Source organism: Kryptolebias marmoratus, linkage group LG11 (genome assembly GCF_001649575.2).
Source record: "Kryptolebias marmoratus isolate JLee-2015 linkage group LG11, ASM164957v2, whole genome shotgun sequence".
Lineage (NCBI taxonomy): Eukaryota > Metazoa > Chordata > Actinopteri > Cyprinodontiformes > Rivulidae > Kryptolebias > Kryptolebias marmoratus.
In genome coordinates, this window is record NC_051440.1 from 23,998,544 (window position 1) to 24,020,339 (window position 21,796).

The window sequence follows — 21,796 nt, forward strand, 5'->3', positions numbered from 1 at the left end:
ATGGTGTCCATGTGCACACGCACATACAGTACATCCTGCTATCTGAAGTAAAGCAAACAGGTAAGCTCTTACAGGCTCTTTTGCACAAACACACACACACAGATCTGTTTTGTGGCTATGAAAGAGCTTCTTGTGTGCAGACCCAGCGGACACAGAGAAAAATAAACAGCGGTCTTGAGGAGAAACCATTGTGTCATGGCCCGCTCACTGAGTCCATCACCCCCCTCCCTTGAAACGGACCGGGTCTAATTACTGGTCTGGTGTGTGTCCGTATGAGTGCATGAAAGAGTGTATACCTGCAGAAACATCTCAACTAAACTACAGTGAAACTTGGAGAAACAGAAGGATGCAGCTTTAACACAAAGCTTCAGCTTACTTGTGTTACTAATTTTCATGTTATTCAAGTCAAACTTTATTTTATTCAGTAAATTACAACTCTGATCATTCCTATACAAAAATCTGAGTGAAAGAATCACTGAATGATATTTTTTGTCCTTCAATACAAACGCATTACAGGCACAATCGTGTGATAGATGTAAAAATCTGGAGGCTGACCTTTAAAACTCGCTTCAAGTTCTTGTTTTGTGTGGCAACCTGAAAAAAACTTAAGCCAGCTAATTAATTTTGGATCCCCTTATAGACACAGAAACAAAAAGAAATGAAAGAACTGCTTCATAGTACACTACTGGCCCTCCAACCCCTTAGTTTCAAGTTAAATTAGGTGTGGTAGTAGCTAAGAGTCATCTTCAACTCATTTAACCAAAACAGCTTTAACATAGTAAGATTATCTTAATTTAAATGTCTGCCGATTTGTATTCTTTATGCTGAGTCTTTAAATGACAGAAACATACTGAGATACAATGATCTGATACTTTTAACTCAAACCGCTTCTTCTGGATTATTTAATAAATAATAATAAAAACAGAAAACAGTCATTACATTTAGAAGTGACTGCAGTATTTCTGGTATAAACCCTTGGTGCATTACACCCGATTAATGCTCAGATTCTAGCATGGCATGTTGAGGTTGATGGGTGTTACTTATTGGGCTGGATGGTCTAAGTGTGTGTCTGTGCTGTGGTCAAATGTGGCTCCTGCTTCTGTGGAAAAGGAAGTTTGAATATGTGAGAATCAAACAGTCAGTGTGTGCCAGTATTTCCAGAATTAAAATCTTTCTGCTCTGGCTTCTGTTTCTCACCATCTTTCAATGTAAGGGCCTGTTTATAAAGCTGCCCACATGCACAAGTGTGTGTTTATATATATGTGTGTGTGTGTGTGTGTGTGTGTGTGTGTGTGTCATAAAAGCTGCCAGAAAAAAAAAAAAAAAGTAAAATCTCTGAACTAACAGAGTGACTTTCAGAGTGAGAACACAGAGTGCATTAACATCAGCAGAAAGCAACACACTCCCACCTTTATGCACTTTATAAATCCTCTGTCATCCATGGAGGTCAGGAAAGGAAACCCACCCCCACCCCCGACCCCAACCACGCACAACGCTTTGGGATCACAGGAGGCAATTGTACTGCTGAGCTGCAAGCAATGAGGCTCAATTACGCAATTCTCAGAAACAAATTAGACAAAAGCGCTCCTGATGTCTGTGATTATGTGAATGGAGAGACTCCAAACAACAGGACATGAAAAAAAAGAAGAAGAAACGGGGGAGGGAGTGCTCCATTCACAGAAAGTTAACATTTAACCTGCGCACACAATGAATTTACAGGCAGTTTTTGACTGCGTTTTGATGACTCCTTACTATTCCTTACAAACATGAAACATGATGTTTCAATTTTTACACCAAGAGTTTGACCAGAAGATCAACGTCTGAAACTGGGCGTGTGTCGGCTAACTTAGCATAAAGACAAGAGAAAGAAGAAAACATTTAGCTTAATTCTGTCAAAAGGTAAGTAACATACTCATTCATTACAAAACATTTAGTAATAACTGTGCTGAAAATATAAGTGATAGACCAATAACTGTTATTAAAACTAAACGTTATAGTGTGTAAACATTTTATTTTTTAGTTACTTCAACTGGTAATTAATCATTTTCATAAGCATTTATGTTTTTTATCACCTAAGAATGAATTTTGTTATTTGTTTGGCAGGTCATTCTACTCAGGAAATTAGCCAGTAAAAGTAGAGGAAGAGGAAGAGTACTGCTCAGAGGAGAAGAAGAAGAAGAAGAAGATGAGAGAATAAAACAACAGTAAAGGAATAAACTGTTATGGATACTGTTTTTTGACTGCATTAGGGATATATAATTGAGATATAGAACATCTAACTTCATAAGTAATGCACAAACAGGCCATGATAAGTGCTATAAAAATGTAAACCAATAAGAAGCAGAATGCAGGCTGGTGTGTCTTTGTCAAAGTGGAAGCCAATGATGATTAACAAAAGTTCTTGTCATCATGCATGCTTTGTCTGTTTTCAACTAAATTGGTATTTAGCTGAAAGTTGTGTATTTACAGTAGTTGAATGGCATTTAAGATAACTGCTATCTCCAATTTGACCACTAGAGGTCAGTAAATGTTGAACACAGTTCCTTTAAAATCTCTTACCTTTAATTTAACAGGAGGCCATCTTAAAAAAAAACATCTGTGGTCCTTTCTTTACAGTTTCTTTTTTTATTTCATTTTGCCGTCCTCGTTAAGACGTGATGCAACTGAATACATAAACGCACACGTCCTCTTAACCTCTTTTCACGTTTAAACGTTCACAAAGAGACATTTATCCGAGCATGCTGTGGCAGACATCGGCCCTGGATGCTGGTCCTGTGTTCATTCAGCAGGACACACTGCGGTCTCTGTGTGAAGCTAAATGAAAAGCAGTGTGTGCATCCTGCATGGACTTGGCTACGAGTTTAAGTGCAGCTAGAGAACAGGGTAGTAGTTAAACAGAACCTCTTTGCTTCCAAAACATCGAGGCAGGTAAAACGTTACCTGGAAGTGGAAAATAATGTTGACTGACTGAAGGCTTTGGAAACCTATTTTTTATGAGTTATTAGTCTGGGAAAAGTACTTTAACGTGAGGTTTAGGTATTCTCCCACGTTGATGTTAAAGTTCTGTGAATACGAGGCAGAAAGACTGCAGCTGTACACAATAAGTACACTCTGCTGGTATCAAATTACTTTAACAGTATATTTTGACATGTTGCTGTTGGCACGACGGAAGAACCCCTGACACATTTTTTAAACGTCAGCCAAACTCTCCACTAAAGTCCAGGCTTTGCCGAAATGAAAAAGTCGCTCATAGACTAGTCTTCACTGCAGCAGAGAAACTCAAACTGCAATCACTGCAAGATACTTTACATTCAAAGCAGTTTACACAGAAAAGAAATCTATTCTGCTGAGCTGACACTTTTAGGAATTGTGTTTTCTGTCCGTATAAAAAGCAAACAAAAAAACAACATACAGGAAAACATGAGGAGAGGTCTGATGGACCTGATGAGCAAAGACAGGATAAACTGAGAATAAACTTTTTTTTTTGCTGTGGAGTTAAATACAAATGAGTAATAAACCTGAATAATACACCTATTTGCGCCACTCTGCTTATATTCACGCTCTCCTCAACCAACATATAAACATGAATGAATAAAGCTGTAGCATCTGTACAAATGTGTCTTTTTTGTCATTTGTACACATACACTTGGTTCTGGTACATATAGGACTTCTTAGAATTAGACTTGAAAGAAAATAGTAACAACAACAAAAATAAAAAGATAAATAAAGTTTTGCTATTTATATTGCACTGTTAATGTTATAACTATAATTTACTAATTTTGTAACATTAAATATTAACATAAATTCAGCTAATTTTCCATATAAAACCTAATACTGAGACAGATGTGGCAGATGCAGGCCAGCATTCCTGCATCACAACAGTTTACCAAGTGATGCTCTCTCGAGTGTTTTGCTGAGTTTTCAGGTTTTTCGTTTTGTTCTTCTTATTTGATTACAGTATATTTGATTAAAAATAAATTATTACTGTATTTAGCATATTTATACTAAAGAAAACCACAGTGCATATCAAGGAAAATGTGTATTTGGGAGCATATTTATGGGTTTTTATAAGATTTTGTTGACCACATTCAAATTATTATTATTTTTTTTTCATAATTTTCAGGCACTCTAGGAACATAACCCCTGCAAATGTCAGGGGTCGACTGTACAGTGTATTCGCAAATTTTAAAGAAAAACAGGAATAATGTGGTGAGTTCTGCACTGTTAGATTGTCTGAATTTCTGTAGGAAGACTGTGTGCATACTCACAATAAAAAACTAATGATGGGTGAAAAATGTCAGCTTTAAAATATGTTCTTCATCCTGGCTTATAACATCAAAAGGAGCTACTTTTATATTTTCTTACATTTACTTTAGATTAGTTTTAGCATTTATGTTTTATACTTTTGAATCTGATCTCAAAGTGTATTTTTGCTCTTTCAACCTAACAGGACATTAGGTTCCATAAAAAATTAAAATTACTGTCCTGAACATGAAGGTTTTTCTTTTTCCCCAAACTGTTGTGTTTGGTATATAGAAACGTCTGTGGTGTGGATGCTTTTTGAAGTGCTTCTGTCCACAGTTCTGTTATTAACCTCCCCGTTTTAAGTAGGTGAAGCTGTGTGTGGTAAAGGCAGGACTCACTGTCTGCTGCTGTGCTGCCATTGGGCAGCAAGCCCAGGTCAACAACCATGCCGTCCAGGCAGACGTTAAGCTCCCCTCCTGCTACAACTGAGCCTTTGTTCTCCGTCTGCAGCACCAGACTCAGCTGGACGTTCTCCACTAGAGGGAGGAAGGACAGACAGACACAAAGAGAAAAAGATGAGTGACCGAGGAGAGGAGAAAGTTGTGTGGTGAGAGAGAAAAAACCATGTTGGGAAATTGAGCATTTTTCGTTTTTGCTTCTGTGGATCTCTTGCCAACTACTATAAAATATAAAAAAACCACTCACCACTTGGACTTAACTAAGCAAAAAGGCAGAAGCATCTCTTTGGAAAAGTACTGCAGTGATTAATATGTTTCAGCTGGTGATGATGCAGTGAGTAGCTTTTCATTTCTTTAACCACATCAGAACACTCATCCTGTGTTTGTGGAAAAGATGTCTCTGGAGGGTCAGATTTGTCTGCTTTAGGCAAACAGAACTACTAAGTTCACTGCTGAAACTATTAAAGCTGGAATAAGAGTTTTTCTTATGAAAACCTGGAACCTTCAAAGTAAAAGTACAAGAATAGAAACACATGGAGCATCGGGACAAGGCTGATAAATCATTTTCTTGACAAAAATTATGGGGGCAAATAAAATCTTGAAAGACTGATTAAATATTGCTTAAACGTTTGGTAATAAAAATTGGAGAAAAAACAATAACAGTAGAATTCACAGCAAAATGTATTAGGATTAAACAAGTGTTTAGCCTTAAGAAAATAACTTTTTATGAAGCCTAAATAACCTATATAATAAAACTAAACTCACAGGATGAATTAGTGTGTTGGTGACTCAGATAATCCTAACTTTTATAGGCATCTGACCCAATTAAAACTTCCATCCACTCAGTTTCTGCCACAGAGGCAACAATTCCAGACAGAAACCCAGACATCCCTCTCCCCAGCGATACTCTCCAACTCCACCTGAATATCCCAAGTTGTTCCCAGACCAGAGGGGATACGTAATTTCTCCTGTGATTATGGGTCTGCTCCGGGGTCTACTGCCAGTGGGACATGCCCCCAAAAAAAAAACTCCAAATGGAGGAATTTTAATCAGATGCCTGAACCGCCTCAGCTGACTCCTTTCGATGTGAAGGAGCAGCGGCTCTACTTCGAGCTCCGGATGATGGAGCTCCTCAACTTATCTCTGAGGCTGAGCCCGGCCGCCCTACAGAGGAAGCCCATTTCAGCTGCTTGGATTCAGGATCTCATTTGATTCGTCATGATCCAAACCTCAAGACCACAGGTGAGGACTGGAATGTAGACGAACCAGTTGATCGAAAGATTTGCCCTTTGACTCAGCTGTTTTAATCTACACCAACAACTCTGTGCACATTTTTTTTTTCCTTCAGTTTGAGTCTTTTCTTACTTTTGCCATCATGTGTGCGCAGTGTGTCCAGCAGGTCTATGGTAGCGCTGCCCAGTAGCTCCTTCCTTAAGGTGTGGCAGCTCCACAGCTTTAAATCCAGATGACTCTGAGGCGTTACATTACTGCAAAGCACAAAGCAACATGAATACACACTCCTAACCAACACAGCCTTGGTTTTAGCATACAATCTACTAAAATTACATAGAAGAGCTTTAACTTGCTAAATTCAACAAAGACAAAATTACATTATTAGGATATTTTAGTTTTGTTCATGTTAAATTTTCCCCCGGTTAAAAGCTTAGTAAACTAGATATCTGCACCTAAAAAACTTCATAATTGTCTAAAAAAAATAGCCAAGATCAGCTCTTCTAATACAATGTTGTGTTCTGTAACTATGTTCATGGCTGATATACATTTTATGTTCTAATTAATAGTTAAAAAGCTGGCTGTTATGGTTGTATGAGGGTGTCTGTGTGCCGCTCTCACAGGGTGAGGTCCTCGTTCCACTGCAGCTCCAGGTGTCCAGTGCGTTTGCCTGTTTTTTTGGTTTCACTCGTCAGACCATCGGCAGTCACCTCGACAAAGGAGCTGAGTCGAGAGTGACGATTCGGCAGTTTTGGAGACTGGGGCTTCGCTGACACCACTGCATTTACACAAACACAAACATGACAGCTGTAGAAGAATATATTAGAATGTTAGAAAAACACCTTTTTTCACTCCTAACACTGGATAGTTTAGCGTAAATAAAAATGCCTCCACCAATTCTTTAGACAAACCTATCTGCAGATTGTATGGTGAATAAAACTGACAAAGAAATGCAACCACTCTTGACATTTGAGATATTTTAACCAAACCTTTCTTTCCTATTTATGCCCTTTAAAAATTTCAGTTGTGTGTTGGTGGCTGAGTGCGCAATCAAAAAAATGCAAACATGGCCCTCTATTGGAAAAAAAGAATATATGACATGCTACTTTTATTTCTAGTCATGGTGAAAGGTGCTCACACCCTCATGTCTTAAAATTAGATTAATACAACTTCAGAAGAACAATACATGACATTTTAAGCCATGTTTTTGTTTATTTAGCATAAACAAAGCCAAAATACTGTAAAAAAACAAACAAAAACAAAGCACTCTTCATAAACTTAAGATGCATACAAAAAATTGTGCGCCTATCCTAAAATTACCAAACTATTACTTTGGCATGTTTCTGAAAATCGAGTTCAGGAGATTTTCTACATTTAGTTAATTTTATATCTTCTCAGCCCTACTGGGATTTCTGCGAGTGGGATAAAATCTGGCCAGGCTTGGTGCTTTTGAATTTCTCAAACGCTCTCAAAAGATTATTGCAGAATGTTCCAGTCCTGTAAGAGCTGGGGGATCTGTCTAAAATAACTGATGATGAATAGAATGAAAAAAACCCCACCTAAGTCTGAATTCCTTCCTAATATAGACAAGATATAAGCCACTGATCAAGACAAACTGATAATGAGTCTTTGCAATTCTCTGTTAGAACAGAAGGAAATGACAAAAAGGTGGAAGAGTGCCAGATGGAAGAACTGAAATAAGCTTCAAGAGATTGAGAGGAGATGCAGACAAGATACACAGGGCAGAGGGCAGACCTGTAAACGAGGAGGTGATCTGCATTAAATAACACTTTAGGGTTTGACTGCATTTCTATTAGTTCAATAAAACCTTTTGGCCTTCTTATAGGAAAACAGATTGATAAGCTGATGGCTATCCACTGCAGGGCCATAACCAAAGTGGATTTCTGTCTTAAATCAACTCCAACTTCAGAAATCTTACAAAATACTTCACAAAAAAACATACTTCTATGTAAATAACTGTGTAGTCAAAAATAAGTTTTAAAAAAAGTTACATGTACAACATTGGTGCACATGTAAACAACCCAAGCATATCTAGCTGTTTATTTTTGTTTGACTGTTTAGTTTTTTTAGCATAAATAACTTTGGTAAACTTACATTGCCCGAGTGTCATATTTGGAGCGTTTGTGCGTCATGTAGAAAAGATTGCAGATCAATTTTAGATATTATACAACAAACTAAAAGCCAGAACAAGGAACACATCCCTCTTACTGTCTGTCTGGTCAATAAGGTGGCAAAAAACACATTACCTTTCAGGATCAACTGGGATTTTTCCGTAGTCTGGGCACTGCCAGGTCTGGTCACGCTGGCAGTTGCCATGACATCACAGCTCTGTAACACAACAAATACACCAGATTATAAAACCCTTCCTGCTTCCTGCACAGGAGATTTTATGAGATGAGTAACTTATCCCCCCCCTAACTACAGGGTGAGTTACTGTATAACTGCTGAACAACCACAGAGACATGTAACTGCACATTTCAGTCGATGAATTTAAAGTCTTTAATGATTGGTGTTCACTGCCTTTTCTGCCAACTTCAGGTTGGAAGGTTGTTTCTTTATCCTAAACAACAGGCAACCTGCACCAGATCTGCAGAGAAAAGCTACCTAAAGGACAAGTACAAGGAACAAATATCAACACCTATGATTCATGTTTTACACACTTTTGAACATTAAATTAGCGGACAGAATTCACCGAAAAACTTGAAGGATACAAATTTAAAGCTGGCAGCAATGATTGCTGTGATGAAATGTTGCAACAAGACCCATTACACAAACAAGGAGTGTTCAAAGAAGCGATAGAGGAACTATAAATATTCAGAAATCTGTACTGTGTACAGAAACTGCTTTAAAGGTAATAAGTAATAATGTGAGGCTGTTTTACTGGAGTCATTATTTTATCCTGTTGGGCAGTTTAATCCATAAGAGTACATCACCTCTTGTCACCTTTTGACGTTATCACTGATTACAACGTTAGACGATTACAAATAAAAGCAATGGCTACATTAAACTCGGCAGCCTCGCCTCATTAATGCCACTCAGCGGACATTTGTTCTCACCGTCAGAGCCAAGTCCTCTCAGTCATCACCTTGAGCAAAGTCGGAGATACTCTGCAGCATTTAGTGAAACGAAAAACTGCAACGCAGAGCAGAGCTGACCTCTGGAAGGACGCCGCCCTTGGTACCAACTCCTATTGCATACAATAAGCAAAACTCTGAACTGGTCGGCGAATAAGTCTGACATCCTGTTATCAGTAAGTCTTGTACAAAAGTCTTGAGTCACTTCCCCTGTTTCTAAATTTGCTTTTGAATAGCAATACCTTCCTATCTTGAGGATTTTGTTTTACTTTTTGAAGGTGTTTCAAATGTTTTCTTAATGCTGGCTGCTTTTTATTTTATTTTATTTATTTATTTATTTATTTATTTATTTATTTATTTATTTATTTATTTATTGTTTTTAGTGCTGTCTTTCTACCTAACAATTTTCAAAGGAATGGTAACTCATTCAAGCATAAAAGAGATTTTTGTAAATTTTATTTTATTTGTGTGTGTGTTTTAAAAAGCCAAAACAGATCAATTTTGTTTTTTGGGAAGAAAAACATAAAGAAGGGACTTTAATATAAAACTGTGCTCGCTGCTGCATCAAGGTTACTGCAGTAAAATCAGAAACCACCCAGAAACCTGGGGTTCATGGCATGCCTGGTATGTCTTGGTCATAACCAAAGGAAATAATTTGGTGTTTTGCCAGCTAAAAAGACGATAGCTATCACAACAAATGGGCGCATCAACTCACAATGTAAAAAAATGACCGACTGCTTAAACAAATACAGTGTTTGAGTGCTGCTGTGTTTAAAATAATCTAACAAAGCCTTGATCTTTTCTGCTAAACGGATTAAATGTCTCCCATTTAAATACCCTTGACCGGTGCGCACAAAACACAAACACGGAAGATGATTGAGGGATTTCTCGACAACACGGTCAATGGATGCGAAGAAAACAATCGCATTTCCGGTTATTATTTTCAAAATAAAATTTCTCTAGCGTATGCGGATTCTCACATACGATTTCCCTAACAAAACACGAAGCTAAAAAGAAATTTGTAACTCGAAATATTTACTTCTTTTGACTAAATTTGCAAAAATGTTGTCGTTAAGCACACCTGATGTGTCGTTTAGAATTGCGAGAGCGACAGATTTAAATCTAACTCACAATAAAATGATCAAATAAACTAATTTGTAAAATAAATAACATCATCCTTATACTTATCATAATAGAACAAAGAACAATGTTTTAAATAAAGTCTATTCATTGTTTTCCAAAACGCGCATATAAACAAAACCAATTTATTTTGAAAGGGGCAAACGGTACATCCGTTCCGCTACGTTAACGTCTTAACTTGACGGATAAAAAGCTAACTGTTAGCCAGCGAGCTCCGTAGCGGGATTTTACCAAAGGACATGCCCATAAAATCTGTTCTAAACACCAGAGAGCGACCAGTGCTGCGATTATAGTTGCGTCTTTCGTGCCAGCGGTCTGTGTGCATATTGACATGTCAAAAACTGAAGCGCAAATGTGATAATTTCCCTACCTTTGTCAGCTGTGCTCCGCCGTTGTCGCTACAGAACTTTCATTTCCGCCTCAGTGACTAAACCACGTGACCCGGAATATATTTTTATTGCGCAAAGGATTGTGGGAAATATAAACAATAACAATAAACTCGACTGATTTTCTTTCTTTCTTTCTTTCTTTCTTTCTTTCTTTCTCTCTCTTTCTAACCATATCTTAGTTAATATATTGGGTAAAACAACTGCAGTATATTAAGGAAATGGAAACAAAAATCAAATTAAAATATTTTTATCTCTCCCAAAGAGCTCTGAAGGGGGCTATGTTACAAACACAGTAATAGATTAGACATATTCATAAGACAATATGGGCCACTACCTCACCAATGGAGAAATTCGTAGACTTTAATTTTAAAAGTGTCCTTAAGTATAAAAACATTTAATCAGTGCTTGGCAAAAGGCACAAATTTTACATTAAGGAGAAACATTAAAAAAAGAATCCTCTAATCACAGGTACATTGATTTGCTAGGATTACTCTGATCTGGGGATGCCCTAGAGTTGAAACTTTTATGTGTTTATGCAAATACTATGTTAGGAAAATAGAAAGGAATGATATCTGGAAAATATGAAAAATACTTTAGTTAATATTACAATTTACTACTCTATTTAAGTTAACATCCATTCATTTCCCTTCCTGTATGTGTTATCTGTAACAGGATGAACTGCTTGACTCAAGTTTGGACACATCAGGAACGTCTCCAGCTGTTTGCCAGATGTGACATCTGCACTGCCAAGAGACTTTCTTTCACCTGGTGAAGATGAACACGTACAGCTCTGCAAGGATGAATGTGTTTTCCCACAAAGCATATCATGTCATCCTCATATATGAACTGTGCAATAATTTTATGGCAGGGTTTCGTCTGATGACCCACTGATCCACGAGAGACGATAAACCTGAACATGTGACCACTAAACTGTGCAACAATTGTATTATAAAATATATAAAGTTAGATGAAAACTATTTTTAAAAGGACAAAACAGGAACATGCATTGTCTAAGGAGAGTGGGAATTAAGTTTTATTGGATTCTTTTAAATTAAAAATATACTTGATTTTTGATGTACTCTAATTATCATTTAACATATTATCAACGGAACCATTTACAGCTAATCTATTATGCAGTTTTAGTTCCTTAAAAACAACTTTTCTTTAATGTATATACTAAAAACTACCTTAATGAAATAGAAAGTTTTCATTAAGGTCTCTAGCAAAACCTAATTAAGATGCTTATTTAATGTGTTACCAAAAAACAAAATAAAACACAATGCTAATTTTATTTTACAAATTTGAGATATTTTAATTTAATTAACTATTTCAACTAAAAATCAAGATTCAGAATCTACTGAGAAACACAAAAGGAACACAAAACACCTCAAAAATGATTTATTTTAAAAAAGACATTAAGCAAAAATAGATACTTAACAGTTTGAAGCGTTAACCTGTCATCAACGAAACATTATTTTACGTCAGTGCTACAGAAACTCTGTCTGAAACACCATAATATTTTCAGCTTTTGTTGCAATAATCACTTCTGGTGACTGAGGCTGAAAAACACAAATCCCAAGTGGGTCGGGAACAGATAACAGATCTGAGTCCAGCCAGCAGAGAGGGAGCAGTTAAATCTGAACAGGGACCACTGAGGTTCTTCTTCTGGTAACAACAGATCTGTGCTGCGTTCCGTTAGTTGATGGTGAGAACATCACTCTGGATCTCATGGCTCAGCTGGGTCTGCAGGTCGCTCAGCTTCTTTTTGAGGACAGCCAGCGCCGACATGACAATGGTCTCCGGCCGAAGAGAGCCGCACGACTCCACGTTGAAATAGAACCTGGACGGGGACAAATCTCCCATGAGCCGACTTTAAGGTTCCTGTCAAACTGTTCACCAACACGAGAACTCTCCCAAGATTAAAGATTTCATTTAACACCTTACCTTACCAAAACCTGCAGAAATCCTGTATTGTATTTTGTTTTAAGAGGTTTAAAAAGTGTTTGTGGGAACAGCTGATCAAACCATTTGAGCTTCAACTGAACAATGTTTCAACAGAAAGATTAATCTCAGGAAAATTTAACTTTTAGAATAAAGGCAGGTTTAAGATTAACTGCTTCGGTTTGACTTCTGATCTTAAAAACATGTATCAGTCAAATAATAAGTACTTTATTTGTAATGTTATTAATCTTTGAAAAGGTAATGACTGGATAATTGAATCAAAGAACAACAAAAAAATATAAATAAAATTACTGAGTTTATGAGTCACACTGACACACCTGCACCTTATTCAATGCTCCAAATGTTGCTCTACGCTGGTGATTATAAGAGCATTAAAGACAGGTTAAGAATAAATGCTATTTTTAATGTTTTACAGAAACAATTTAAGGTACTTATTAATAGGAAATATAAATAGCAGAATGTCTGCTGAAAATTGTTGAAGAAGTTGACACTGAATTGTCAAAGTTAAAGCAAGTAACAGAAGCAATAGAACCAAAAATGTTATATAAAAGACAAATATTTCTAAAAGTTTAAAAGTTAAAAATACTAAAAGTCACAGCACCCATCTCCTGAATGAGCTGAACATTTCAACACCAGAATGGATAAAGCTGCAGAAAGTCTGCTGACGGAATAAGATGCTAAAAAACACAAAAACCTACAAACATGTCATAATGAAGGATTATTTGTTCACCTTTCTGGTTTTCCATTTGGGTCGTAGGGGGCCTGAACTTCATCCTCCTCGATCTCTGAGTATTCACTCTTTGGCCTGAGAAAAAAAATGCACTCATCATTCGTTCAGTATTTAACTTTTTGGTGAATCTTATTTAAATAAATACGCACCATTCCTCGGGTCGTGGATAGACGGTGTGTCTCAGTGCGTTGTCTGGGTCATACTCGAAGGACACCCCCGCCGTTGGGTTCCACTTGGCGTGCTCCTTACCAAAACCTTTCTTTGCATAAGCTCTGAGCCGAAGCTCCTGGCCTTTACGAAGCTTCACCAGCAAAATGTCTGGGATATGAAGCAGCAGTGGAGATGATTAGAATATAAAAGACAAATATCAAGAACCTGACGAGGATTTAAACTGCTCCTGAAGACAGATCTGACTTTACCGTCTTGCTCGACGTAGTCGTTTGGATCATTGTCTCGACTCCTGGAAGTCACCTGGAAAACCACGACACAACAATGTCAGATTAACCCTCGGATTCACGTTTTAAACTCCAGTAACTGCAGAAAAGACTCACCGGGATGACTCTGGGGTTGTTGGACAACAGGTCACGTGATGTGACGTGACGCGTCTGGTCCTCGGTGCACCGGACGTCCAGCGTCAGCTCCACGGAGCATTCAGGACAGAAATCCTCACAGGTGCAGTCCTGCAGGAGGAGACAAACCAGCTTTAACCACCAGCTAACAATTCCTAATTTGATTAAATCATCTGCAGAATGTTTCTGTGGTTATTCATTGCCCTAGGTGATGTGTATCAAATGTTAACTGGCTGGTTTTACAAAAAAAGCAAAACAAGAAAAGTGAAAGAGCAAAAACTGTTCTGATTCTGCATCATAATTAGGTACAATCATAAGTAACTGTCATTCATATTGGCCAATGAATGTTTATATTAAAACTTCTTCAAAGACGTGCATTTATGTCCAATTAGGCCTGGTTGGGGCTCATTTCAGGAGCTCGGTAAAAGTACAATGAAGTTCAAACTTTTTACATAAAGTTTACATAAAATGTACATTTGACATAAAATGGTGTGAACGGTCACAGACTTTAAACAGCATCAATAGTTTCTGCTGTAACAGCTTACCCTTGAATACTGCATTTTATCAACAATGTCATCGCTGGTGAGAGGAATGAGTCCTGAAAACACAGAAAACACTGAAGTTAACTGCGTCCAACACTGCAGCCAACAGGCTGAGTTACGGGGCTACATACCGACTCTGTGTGCGATGAACTCATCGTGCAGTACAGACGAATTAGCATCGATCTGGATCCAGTCAATTGCTGGAAATACATGAAATGCAAAATTAACTTTGTGGCTTTTGTACAAGCTCGTTTAGTGGTGCAGAATACAAAATTATTTCCCAAGTGGTCCAAGGATGCTGCTGCATTTCATCTTAATCTAACTTAATCTTCCTCAATATTTTGTTCTATTTGCTTTAGTTCAAAAATCTAACTTATATGCTTTAGTTGTTGCATACAAGTTAAATTTCACATATAAATACAACAAAGCTACTGTTTATAATCATCATAAAAACACAAAAAACAAAATAAAAGTGACAGAATTTACAGCTCTTATAGTGTTTGTGAGTTGACTGCTTTCTACACAAAACTAAATAATATCTAAGCCAATACGTTAGATTGTCTAAATGACTTTTTCCTCTAATAAAAGTTATAATAATCACAACATAACTGCACAGAAAAGAGCAACATTAAGCACATTGTTACCTATTGTGGGAACTTCTGACATGAAGACACGACGGAGAGAGTTTGCAACCCTGAGAGGAGAGAAAAAAAAGATGTTTTCAAACTTAATGCAACTTTATTTTTTCATAAAGATGAATGAATGTGTTCACTGCCTGTGAATATAAAAGACAGCTCTGGTTTGTGTGTAATGTAAAAGCCTTCAGTTAAATTGTTAATGAATTAATCAATTAAGGTTCCTAATTTTTGAACATTTGAATAACTTTGCTTGTCTTAAATTTCTCACATGAGAAGATTTTATTTTTATTTTTTATACATTACTGTTAAAAACACTGAAAAACAGAAGGCATGTTTCCTGACTTTCTTAGATTTTACAGACAATCAATAATACAATAAAACCACTGAGAATCAATCAATAAAAATAAATGTAGATAAATCAGATCTGTGCTGCAAAAGCTGCTTTCTGAGCATAAATACAAACTTTTAAACAGAAAGTGCTGAATTAGCTCAGGTTGTAACAGTACAATGCAGATTATTTAGTAATTAGTTTGAAAAATACTTCAGTGTTTTATTAGACATTAAATAAATTAGTTGCACTCTGAAAGCATGCGGACTGCAGGTTTTGACTAATCCCTAGTTTTACATTCATTGACACATAATGAATTTATTTTTAAAAGGATACTTAAATGTATTCTACGAAGTCTAACCTGTAATTTAACTTGATTTTAAACAGAAAAATCACAAAATAAACAAAATATTCATTTATTTAGGATGTACACCGTCACGGAACATCAATGTTTTGGTGCTAAGATAATGGCTGCTCACATTTGAATGAATAATAAACAGATACTTACGCCAAATCTGTGTTTTCTATGACAAATTTCACATTTTCATCCGTCAGCTCTGTTATTTTAACCGTCGGCTGGTTAGCATACGGCATTCTTGAAGTTTATTAGGGATAAAAATGACGAAAAATAGTCGGTACACCTCACTACAACCACTGCCGCTGCTTTCGGCTTTCAGGCCTGTACGGAAACATTTACCAGCAGCTGATTGGCTGTCTGCGGGCTAGAAAACACAAACGTAATGATGATTGGCTGAAACAATCAATTAGAGGCGGGTCTTTCTTTTCACATCCGGGTTACGTTTTTCTTTCCAAAATAAACGCGCTTGTAAACAATTATTCATTACTAATGTTTTTTTTACACGAGAGCTGCGGATAATGTCGTAAATTCCCGTTTAAATAATCGATTGATTACCCTTTCTTTGCAAATATGAAGAAAATGTTTCTTTTGAAAAATAATGATATCACCAACAATACTTGACTTATAAATATTGAACTTTAAAAGCTTTTCTTAACCATATAAAATATTTTGCAATACAGATTTTTATATGATTTACTGCTGCTCTACAGCTGTTTATTAGTAACCAACTTGATTTTTTTAATAAAGAAGAAAAATCCAACAACAATATGTTAAATATACAGTAACTAATTTATTGGGCTTATAGTTCCACAAACAAACAACATCTTTCTGTACTGTTTTTACAATGGGGAAAAAAATATCTGATGGGTAAAAGCTTAACACCAAAGCAAAACAGTCAAAGCCAATGATTCTGCAGATGAACGGAAAGAAAGTGACAGCCTTTAACAAATCATGATGGTTTTTTACTTCTTAAAACCCATAATTTATTTTCCTCTGAGCCATTTCATACAATTAAACAAAAATAGGAGAAAACAAATTGATCTTCAGCTCATGAGCCAAATGTTTCACTGAGAGATCATCGCCTTTGGTTGAGCCCTGTGAGGTTCTTCAGCTGTAAAATAAACACACAAGAGGTAACAGTAATCTATTTTTTGCCATTATGTAATCATCTAAACCATTTTCATCCCTCATTACAAGTCAAATGGTGTATATTTTATGCTTCTGTTGTCTGAGCAGCAGAAAGTTTCCATATTGTGACAGATCACAGATGCTAATTAATCATCACTGTAATAAATCAGCCACATGCTTGTGGTTATTGCAGTTCGGTTGTTACATAAAGGTGTTTTCTGAGGTGAGGATAGGCAGACAGATGTGGCATCCCCAGAGAATTAGTGGAAGTTTTTCAGCTGAACTGGTTTTGACTTAAAAGAAAAAAAATAAAACCTTCTAGACCTTTAGGAAGCTTTCAGACTCATGGCTTCTTTCTGTTTCTCCAGCAAAAGGCCATTGTTGGGCCAGAAAGGGAGTTGTAATGTAAGAAAAACAGTTTGTCATAAAAAATACTTGTTTGAGGAGCAGCATCAAGGCAACTGAGACAACTAAAAGAAATTAATTTATCAGATAAAACTTCTAAAAAAATGAAAAAACAACTTATTGTCGTCATGTTTATGAACGTCCTCATTTGCAGACTTGTAGTTATGAAACTGTCCAACTTTTGACACCTGAAGAAATGCTTTGACATTATTATAATTTTCATATGACAGGAAACACACTTCCTGTATCTGTGCTCACACTGCTGGCTCCAACATTTACATCTATTTTTTATCCAGCAGGCGATTATTCAAACAAACTTGCCAACATCTGAATAGATGTTTTAGTTTTACTAAACTAAGCTCAAGGAGTTAAACACTGAGGTAATGACTTCAATAAGAATAAAAATGATTGAGACAAAAGACTCACTGTGACAGCAGCTCCCATCAGCCCCTGGACTACGGCTTCACCAGTCGCCTGCACCTACACAACAAAGTGGGGAAAAAAACCTGTTAACTACGACTGAATGTCTTTATTCTTGTGTTTGCATCTACAGCACAATCTCAGTACAAAACATCTTGCTCTGACAGCTCCGTGAATTAGCTGTTCACACCGTTCTAACTTTTCTCTACCTGCTTGGCTGTGGTGGCCATGTTGACTACATCTTGAACGCGATTATCGAGGAAGCTCCACGTGTCCTGAAAGTCAGGGGAAGAATCCTGAAGCATCACCAGCTCTGTTGTGTTAAAAATGCCCGTCAGCGCTGCCCGCTTTGTGTACCAGTTCATCTACAAACAAACAGACAACAAACAACACCAAACAGAAAGTTAGCTTTTAAATATCTGAAGAAACAACAGCAAATTTAATTAAATATTATGTAAATTTACAGTCTCTTAAAACAAAACCAGTTACAAAATTGGGTAAAACGTGCAGATATTTTTAGTGTATGAAACAGAAAAATAACATTTAATAATAAAAGTAAGGAAAGAAAGAAAACAAGAGATCAAATTTCTAACCCAAATTACAAAGAATGTTGTAGAAAAAGAAACAAAACAATGAAATTTAGGTCTTTTTGTTTGATATAACTGCAATTTATATATATATATATATATATATATATATATACATACACACACACACAAATTAATTTATAAGTTACTGAAATAAGTCCTCTACAGTGACTTATTGCTAGACCTTATAAATTATAACTTGCTAGAAGTTATAACAAAGAGATATAATCAGATGTTTGGGGTTAGTCAGTCAGGATGGGGGGTGTTAGTAACCTGAGCGGTAGCAGGCCGGATATTGTTGGGATGTTGATGAAAGGGGGACAGGAAGCTGTGAGTAGTAGAAAAGGGGGACCGAGGATGATAGGATCCACTCACGTCTGTGGACCGGTCTCCGGCGTAGTACCAGATGTCGTCCACCATGGTGGACAGGTGCTTCAGACTGTCGGGGATGTTGTGAGGAAGAAGCAAGATGCTCATCGCCTGAAAGCAGAGACAACAAGAGACAGAGACTCAAGAATAAGACATAGTTTCTGATGTTTCTTCTGAGTTATTTGTTTGTGCAGTGAGTCGTCAATAATACCTGTGGCCATGTTTCAATGTAGGGGATGTACATCCGCAGTCTGGTCTCTACTGCATCTTTTAGAAATTCTGCTGTCTTCTTTGGTCTGCAACACAGTTAAATTGTTGACCAGAAATATGGCTTATTTGTACAGACCTAAAGAATATAAATAAGGCATTTCTACGCCTGAAGGGACTTCTTGTGAAGTGAAAATCTGTTTTAGGAATTGGATCAACGTATAGTTCTATAAAAATGATTTTGTTCTCTTTCTGACGGACTGGGTCCTCTCATGCTGAGAAGGGTTTCTGTCTGTAAGTTCGCCAGTATTTAAAAAAAAATCCCTATAAAACTCAGTTTGCTGCTTTCCTTCCTGGTTCAGGAGCGAATGTGCAGAACATGAAGACACGTCTCTCAGTGCTTGTGATAAAAAGTTACTAGTTATAAGTTGTATTTAATTACTTTAATATAATATAATAATCTGAGGCATGTTTAAAGAAACACTAGGAAAGTTTGTGATAAACTCAGAAAAAAGTGAGTTTTGTTTTCAACAAAATCTGGACTCATTATAACTTATCATAATTATTAAAAGAAATACCCATGTGCTTCTTCTACTCTTTTCATCTTAACCCCTAAAAAGTGGGCTTTTAAAGATATATTTGTTGCCACCTGCCGTTTGTAGAGAATACCCACTTTTGTTCTGTTTTGACTGTTTTTAGTCGAATTGAACAGTTGGGTTGTGTTTACGTACTCGACCTGGCCCTGCTGGACCTGATTGTGTTGCTCAGCCAGGATCTCTGTCAGGTTGGCGTTGCACTGGGCGATGAAATGTAGGACCAAATCTCCTGCTCCGTTGGTGAACATACCAGTGGAAGCCGAGGACAAGTCTAGAGACTGGTACAAAAATGACAACAGCACAAGCTTTAGTTGACTAATCATCATAACAAAGTCTAAAGTCTCTATTTAAGACATTACTGCTCATTTTACATTTCTCCTGTATACGCCTACAGCTACGGTGCAGTTACATCCAGATTATTCTAAATTTGAACCATGTTTTTCTAAAATATACTCTGTATCTCACATATAATGTGAATAAACTGGCTGTTTTGGGTCTAAATCTCACCTCTGCGCCGGCTGCGATAGCTTCCATAGACCAGCCGTGCTGCGGGACAAACTCCAGAGCAGCGGCCAGGATTCGAGCATGCAGCTGCTCCTCCGTCTCATACTCCGTGTCCTGCTCCTGGTCACTTTGTGCAGATATGAATTTATGATTGAGCATAAATGAAGCACATACAGAAGAATGTAAAGTTATCTTTACCATATTGAGGCAGGAAGATAACTTGGTAAACTACAAAAAGCAAGTAGCCAACAATTTCCTGTTGACTGACCTGATTTTTGTCCCTTCTGCTGCTGATGGATCAAAATCATGCTGGGAAGCCGCCTCTGAGTTGTGTTCAGCTGAGTTAGCCTGGTAATGCTCATGGTGGGTTGTGGTTGATGATGATGAGGAGGACGATGATGAAAAGGAGGTGGATTTGTCAGATTTGGATTCATCCTGCAGCCGCAGAGCTGCGCAGCGGAAGCCTCGTCTCAAGCTGCTGAGCTGAGGGTTTGTTGTTGTTGGTGCAGCAATCACTGGAAGGGGAAAATGATTCGAATCAGTCTCTGAAAGACTCAGATGGGGTCTGTTGACTCAACAAGCCCAATCACCACCTTTGAGTTCACTCCTTACTTTCCAAGAGAGCAAGCTTATCATACGTTATGAGGAGACTGCTTGTTGTGGTGTCATCTCACAATAGTTTGGGTGAGTTTGTTCCCCCTTTCTCATTCATGAAACTGTTTTTACATATTAAAAATTTGTTTATAGCAGACAATGACTAATGTAATTTTGCACAAAACTACTGTAAACATTTTTTTTGCAGCATTTTGATCAGTGTTGATGAGAACCTGTTACACATATTTTAGATTTTATGGTTTTACTTGTAAACTTCTTCTGTGTAAATTGTATCCAATTGTCAGATGCATGCATGTTTGCATTTTGTAAACTGTGCAGCTGCAGTAGTGACCAGGATGCTTTCTTAAAAAAACTAGATTTAATCTTGGTTATATATTGGCTAAAAAAATTAAATAATAAAAAGTAAACAACTTTTGATTATTAAATTAAAATGCATCATATTATCTGCAAATCTAAATGGAGATTTATTGAACTAAACTTCAAAGTTAACTAAATGTAACTGAGTTGGATTGGTTTACTTTTATGCATGGTGCCCCAGAGTTGGTTTCTGTTGTACAATATTAACACAAATAAATTGAATTAAATTGGCATTTAAATTAAAAATAACACAAGAATACAGTAGTATAATGTGTTGTAGGTTTGCATCTTTTTTGTTGACTGTAAAGCTTCTCATCATGCAGTAAAACTAAAGTAAGCTAAATATAGCCGACTTAGCACAACACATAACTGCACATAATCTGACGCTCCACAGCTGCAGGAACTTGCGTGTTTACACCACTTTGCATGTCTTAAAATATACGTCTGCAAGACTTTATCGCTTTAATGATTAGTTTATTGTCCTAATAATTTAGTTTGTGATGCTACAACCACCCTATTTAAATTAATTTTGTCCTTCATGATCACCTTTGGCAGAGTTAGCTAACTTGAACTCTGGGTCATTTCCAAACTGTGACACCCAAAACCGAAAAAATCGCAAACATTTGAAGTTGTTTTTTTTCTTTCTTTTACACTGAATGTTTAGTGTTAAGACCAAACAACAACAAAACAAAAAGCTTGTAATACCGCTGCTCAGCCCTCGGAGGACCCTTCCAGCCCGCAGTCCTCTCAGAAGCGCCGCCATATTTAGCTCCTGACTTCACGGTTGCGTCACTTTACTGCGACGATTACATAACGGAAGTTAAGTTTGCTAAAATAACTCAAGACTTCAAAACAAAAGTCTAAGGTTACAACTATCACATCTAAAATTACTCTACGTCGACAAAACACTTTTTCTTCCTCGAG

General features: G+C 36.9%; 3 protein-coding genes across 6 annotated transcripts in view; all 3 read right to left on the reverse strand.

The window, feature by feature from the left end:
- wwp2 (WW domain containing E3 ubiquitin protein ligase 2) overlaps positions 1 to 10,616 on the reverse strand; it is a 45,073-nt gene extending 34,457 nt beyond the window's left edge. For 2 of the 3 annotated variants that reach the window (XM_017434233.3, XM_017434232.3), the window contains exons 1-5: positions 10,539 to 10,616; positions 8,201 to 8,282; positions 6,555 to 6,711; positions 6,069 to 6,190; positions 4,644 to 4,781 (exon numbers count right to left, since the gene is read on the reverse strand). In XM_017434233.3, the coding sequence (XP_017289722.1) occupies positions 4,644 to 4,781; positions 6,069 to 6,190; positions 6,555 to 6,711; positions 8,201 to 8,270 (487 nt within the window). In that variant the 5' untranslated portion in view covers positions 8,271 to 8,282; positions 10,539 to 10,616. Of the gene's footprint in view, positions 1 to 4,643; positions 4,782 to 6,068; positions 6,191 to 6,554; positions 6,712 to 8,200; positions 8,283 to 9,010; positions 9,141 to 10,538 lie in introns of those variants that run through there. The other variant, XM_025010101.2, reaches the window with a different exon arrangement.
- A 1,324-nt stretch (positions 10,617 to 11,940) lies between these two features.
- Positions 11,941 to 16,030, reverse strand: polr2c (RNA polymerase II subunit C). Its single transcript, XM_017434201.3, has 9 exons — positions 15,835 to 16,030; positions 15,005 to 15,054; positions 14,492 to 14,560; positions 14,364 to 14,416; positions 13,801 to 13,929; positions 13,669 to 13,720; positions 13,399 to 13,567; positions 13,250 to 13,324; positions 11,941 to 12,397 (listed from the first exon to the last, which is right to left on the reverse strand). Exons 1-9 carry the CDS (start codon positions 15,918 to 15,920, stop codon positions 12,253 to 12,255), a joined length of 828 nt encoding a protein of 275 aa, XP_017289690.1. The 5' UTR covers positions 15,921 to 16,030; the 3' UTR covers positions 11,941 to 12,252.
- Positions 16,031 to 16,454: 424 nt separating this feature from the next.
- On the reverse strand, positions 16,455 to 21,673 carry coq9 (coenzyme Q9 homolog (S. cerevisiae)). 2 transcript variants are annotated; one of them, XM_017434198.3, is made up of 9 exons: positions 21,578 to 21,673; positions 20,169 to 20,415; positions 19,904 to 20,027; positions 19,532 to 19,674; positions 18,805 to 18,889; positions 18,600 to 18,704; positions 17,847 to 18,002; positions 17,644 to 17,697; positions 16,455 to 16,795 (listed from the first exon to the last, which is right to left on the reverse strand). In XM_017434198.3, exons 1-9 carry the CDS (start codon positions 21,633 to 21,635, stop codon positions 16,760 to 16,762), a joined length of 1,008 nt encoding a protein of 335 aa, XP_017289687.1. In that variant the 5' UTR covers positions 21,636 to 21,673; the 3' UTR covers positions 16,455 to 16,759. The 2 variants fall into 2 exon arrangements, with proteins under 2 accessions (XP_017289687.1, XP_017289686.1); XM_017434197.3 differs by having other exon boundaries at positions 18,498 to 18,704.
- Between the last annotated feature and the right edge of the window lie 123 nt (positions 21,674 to 21,796).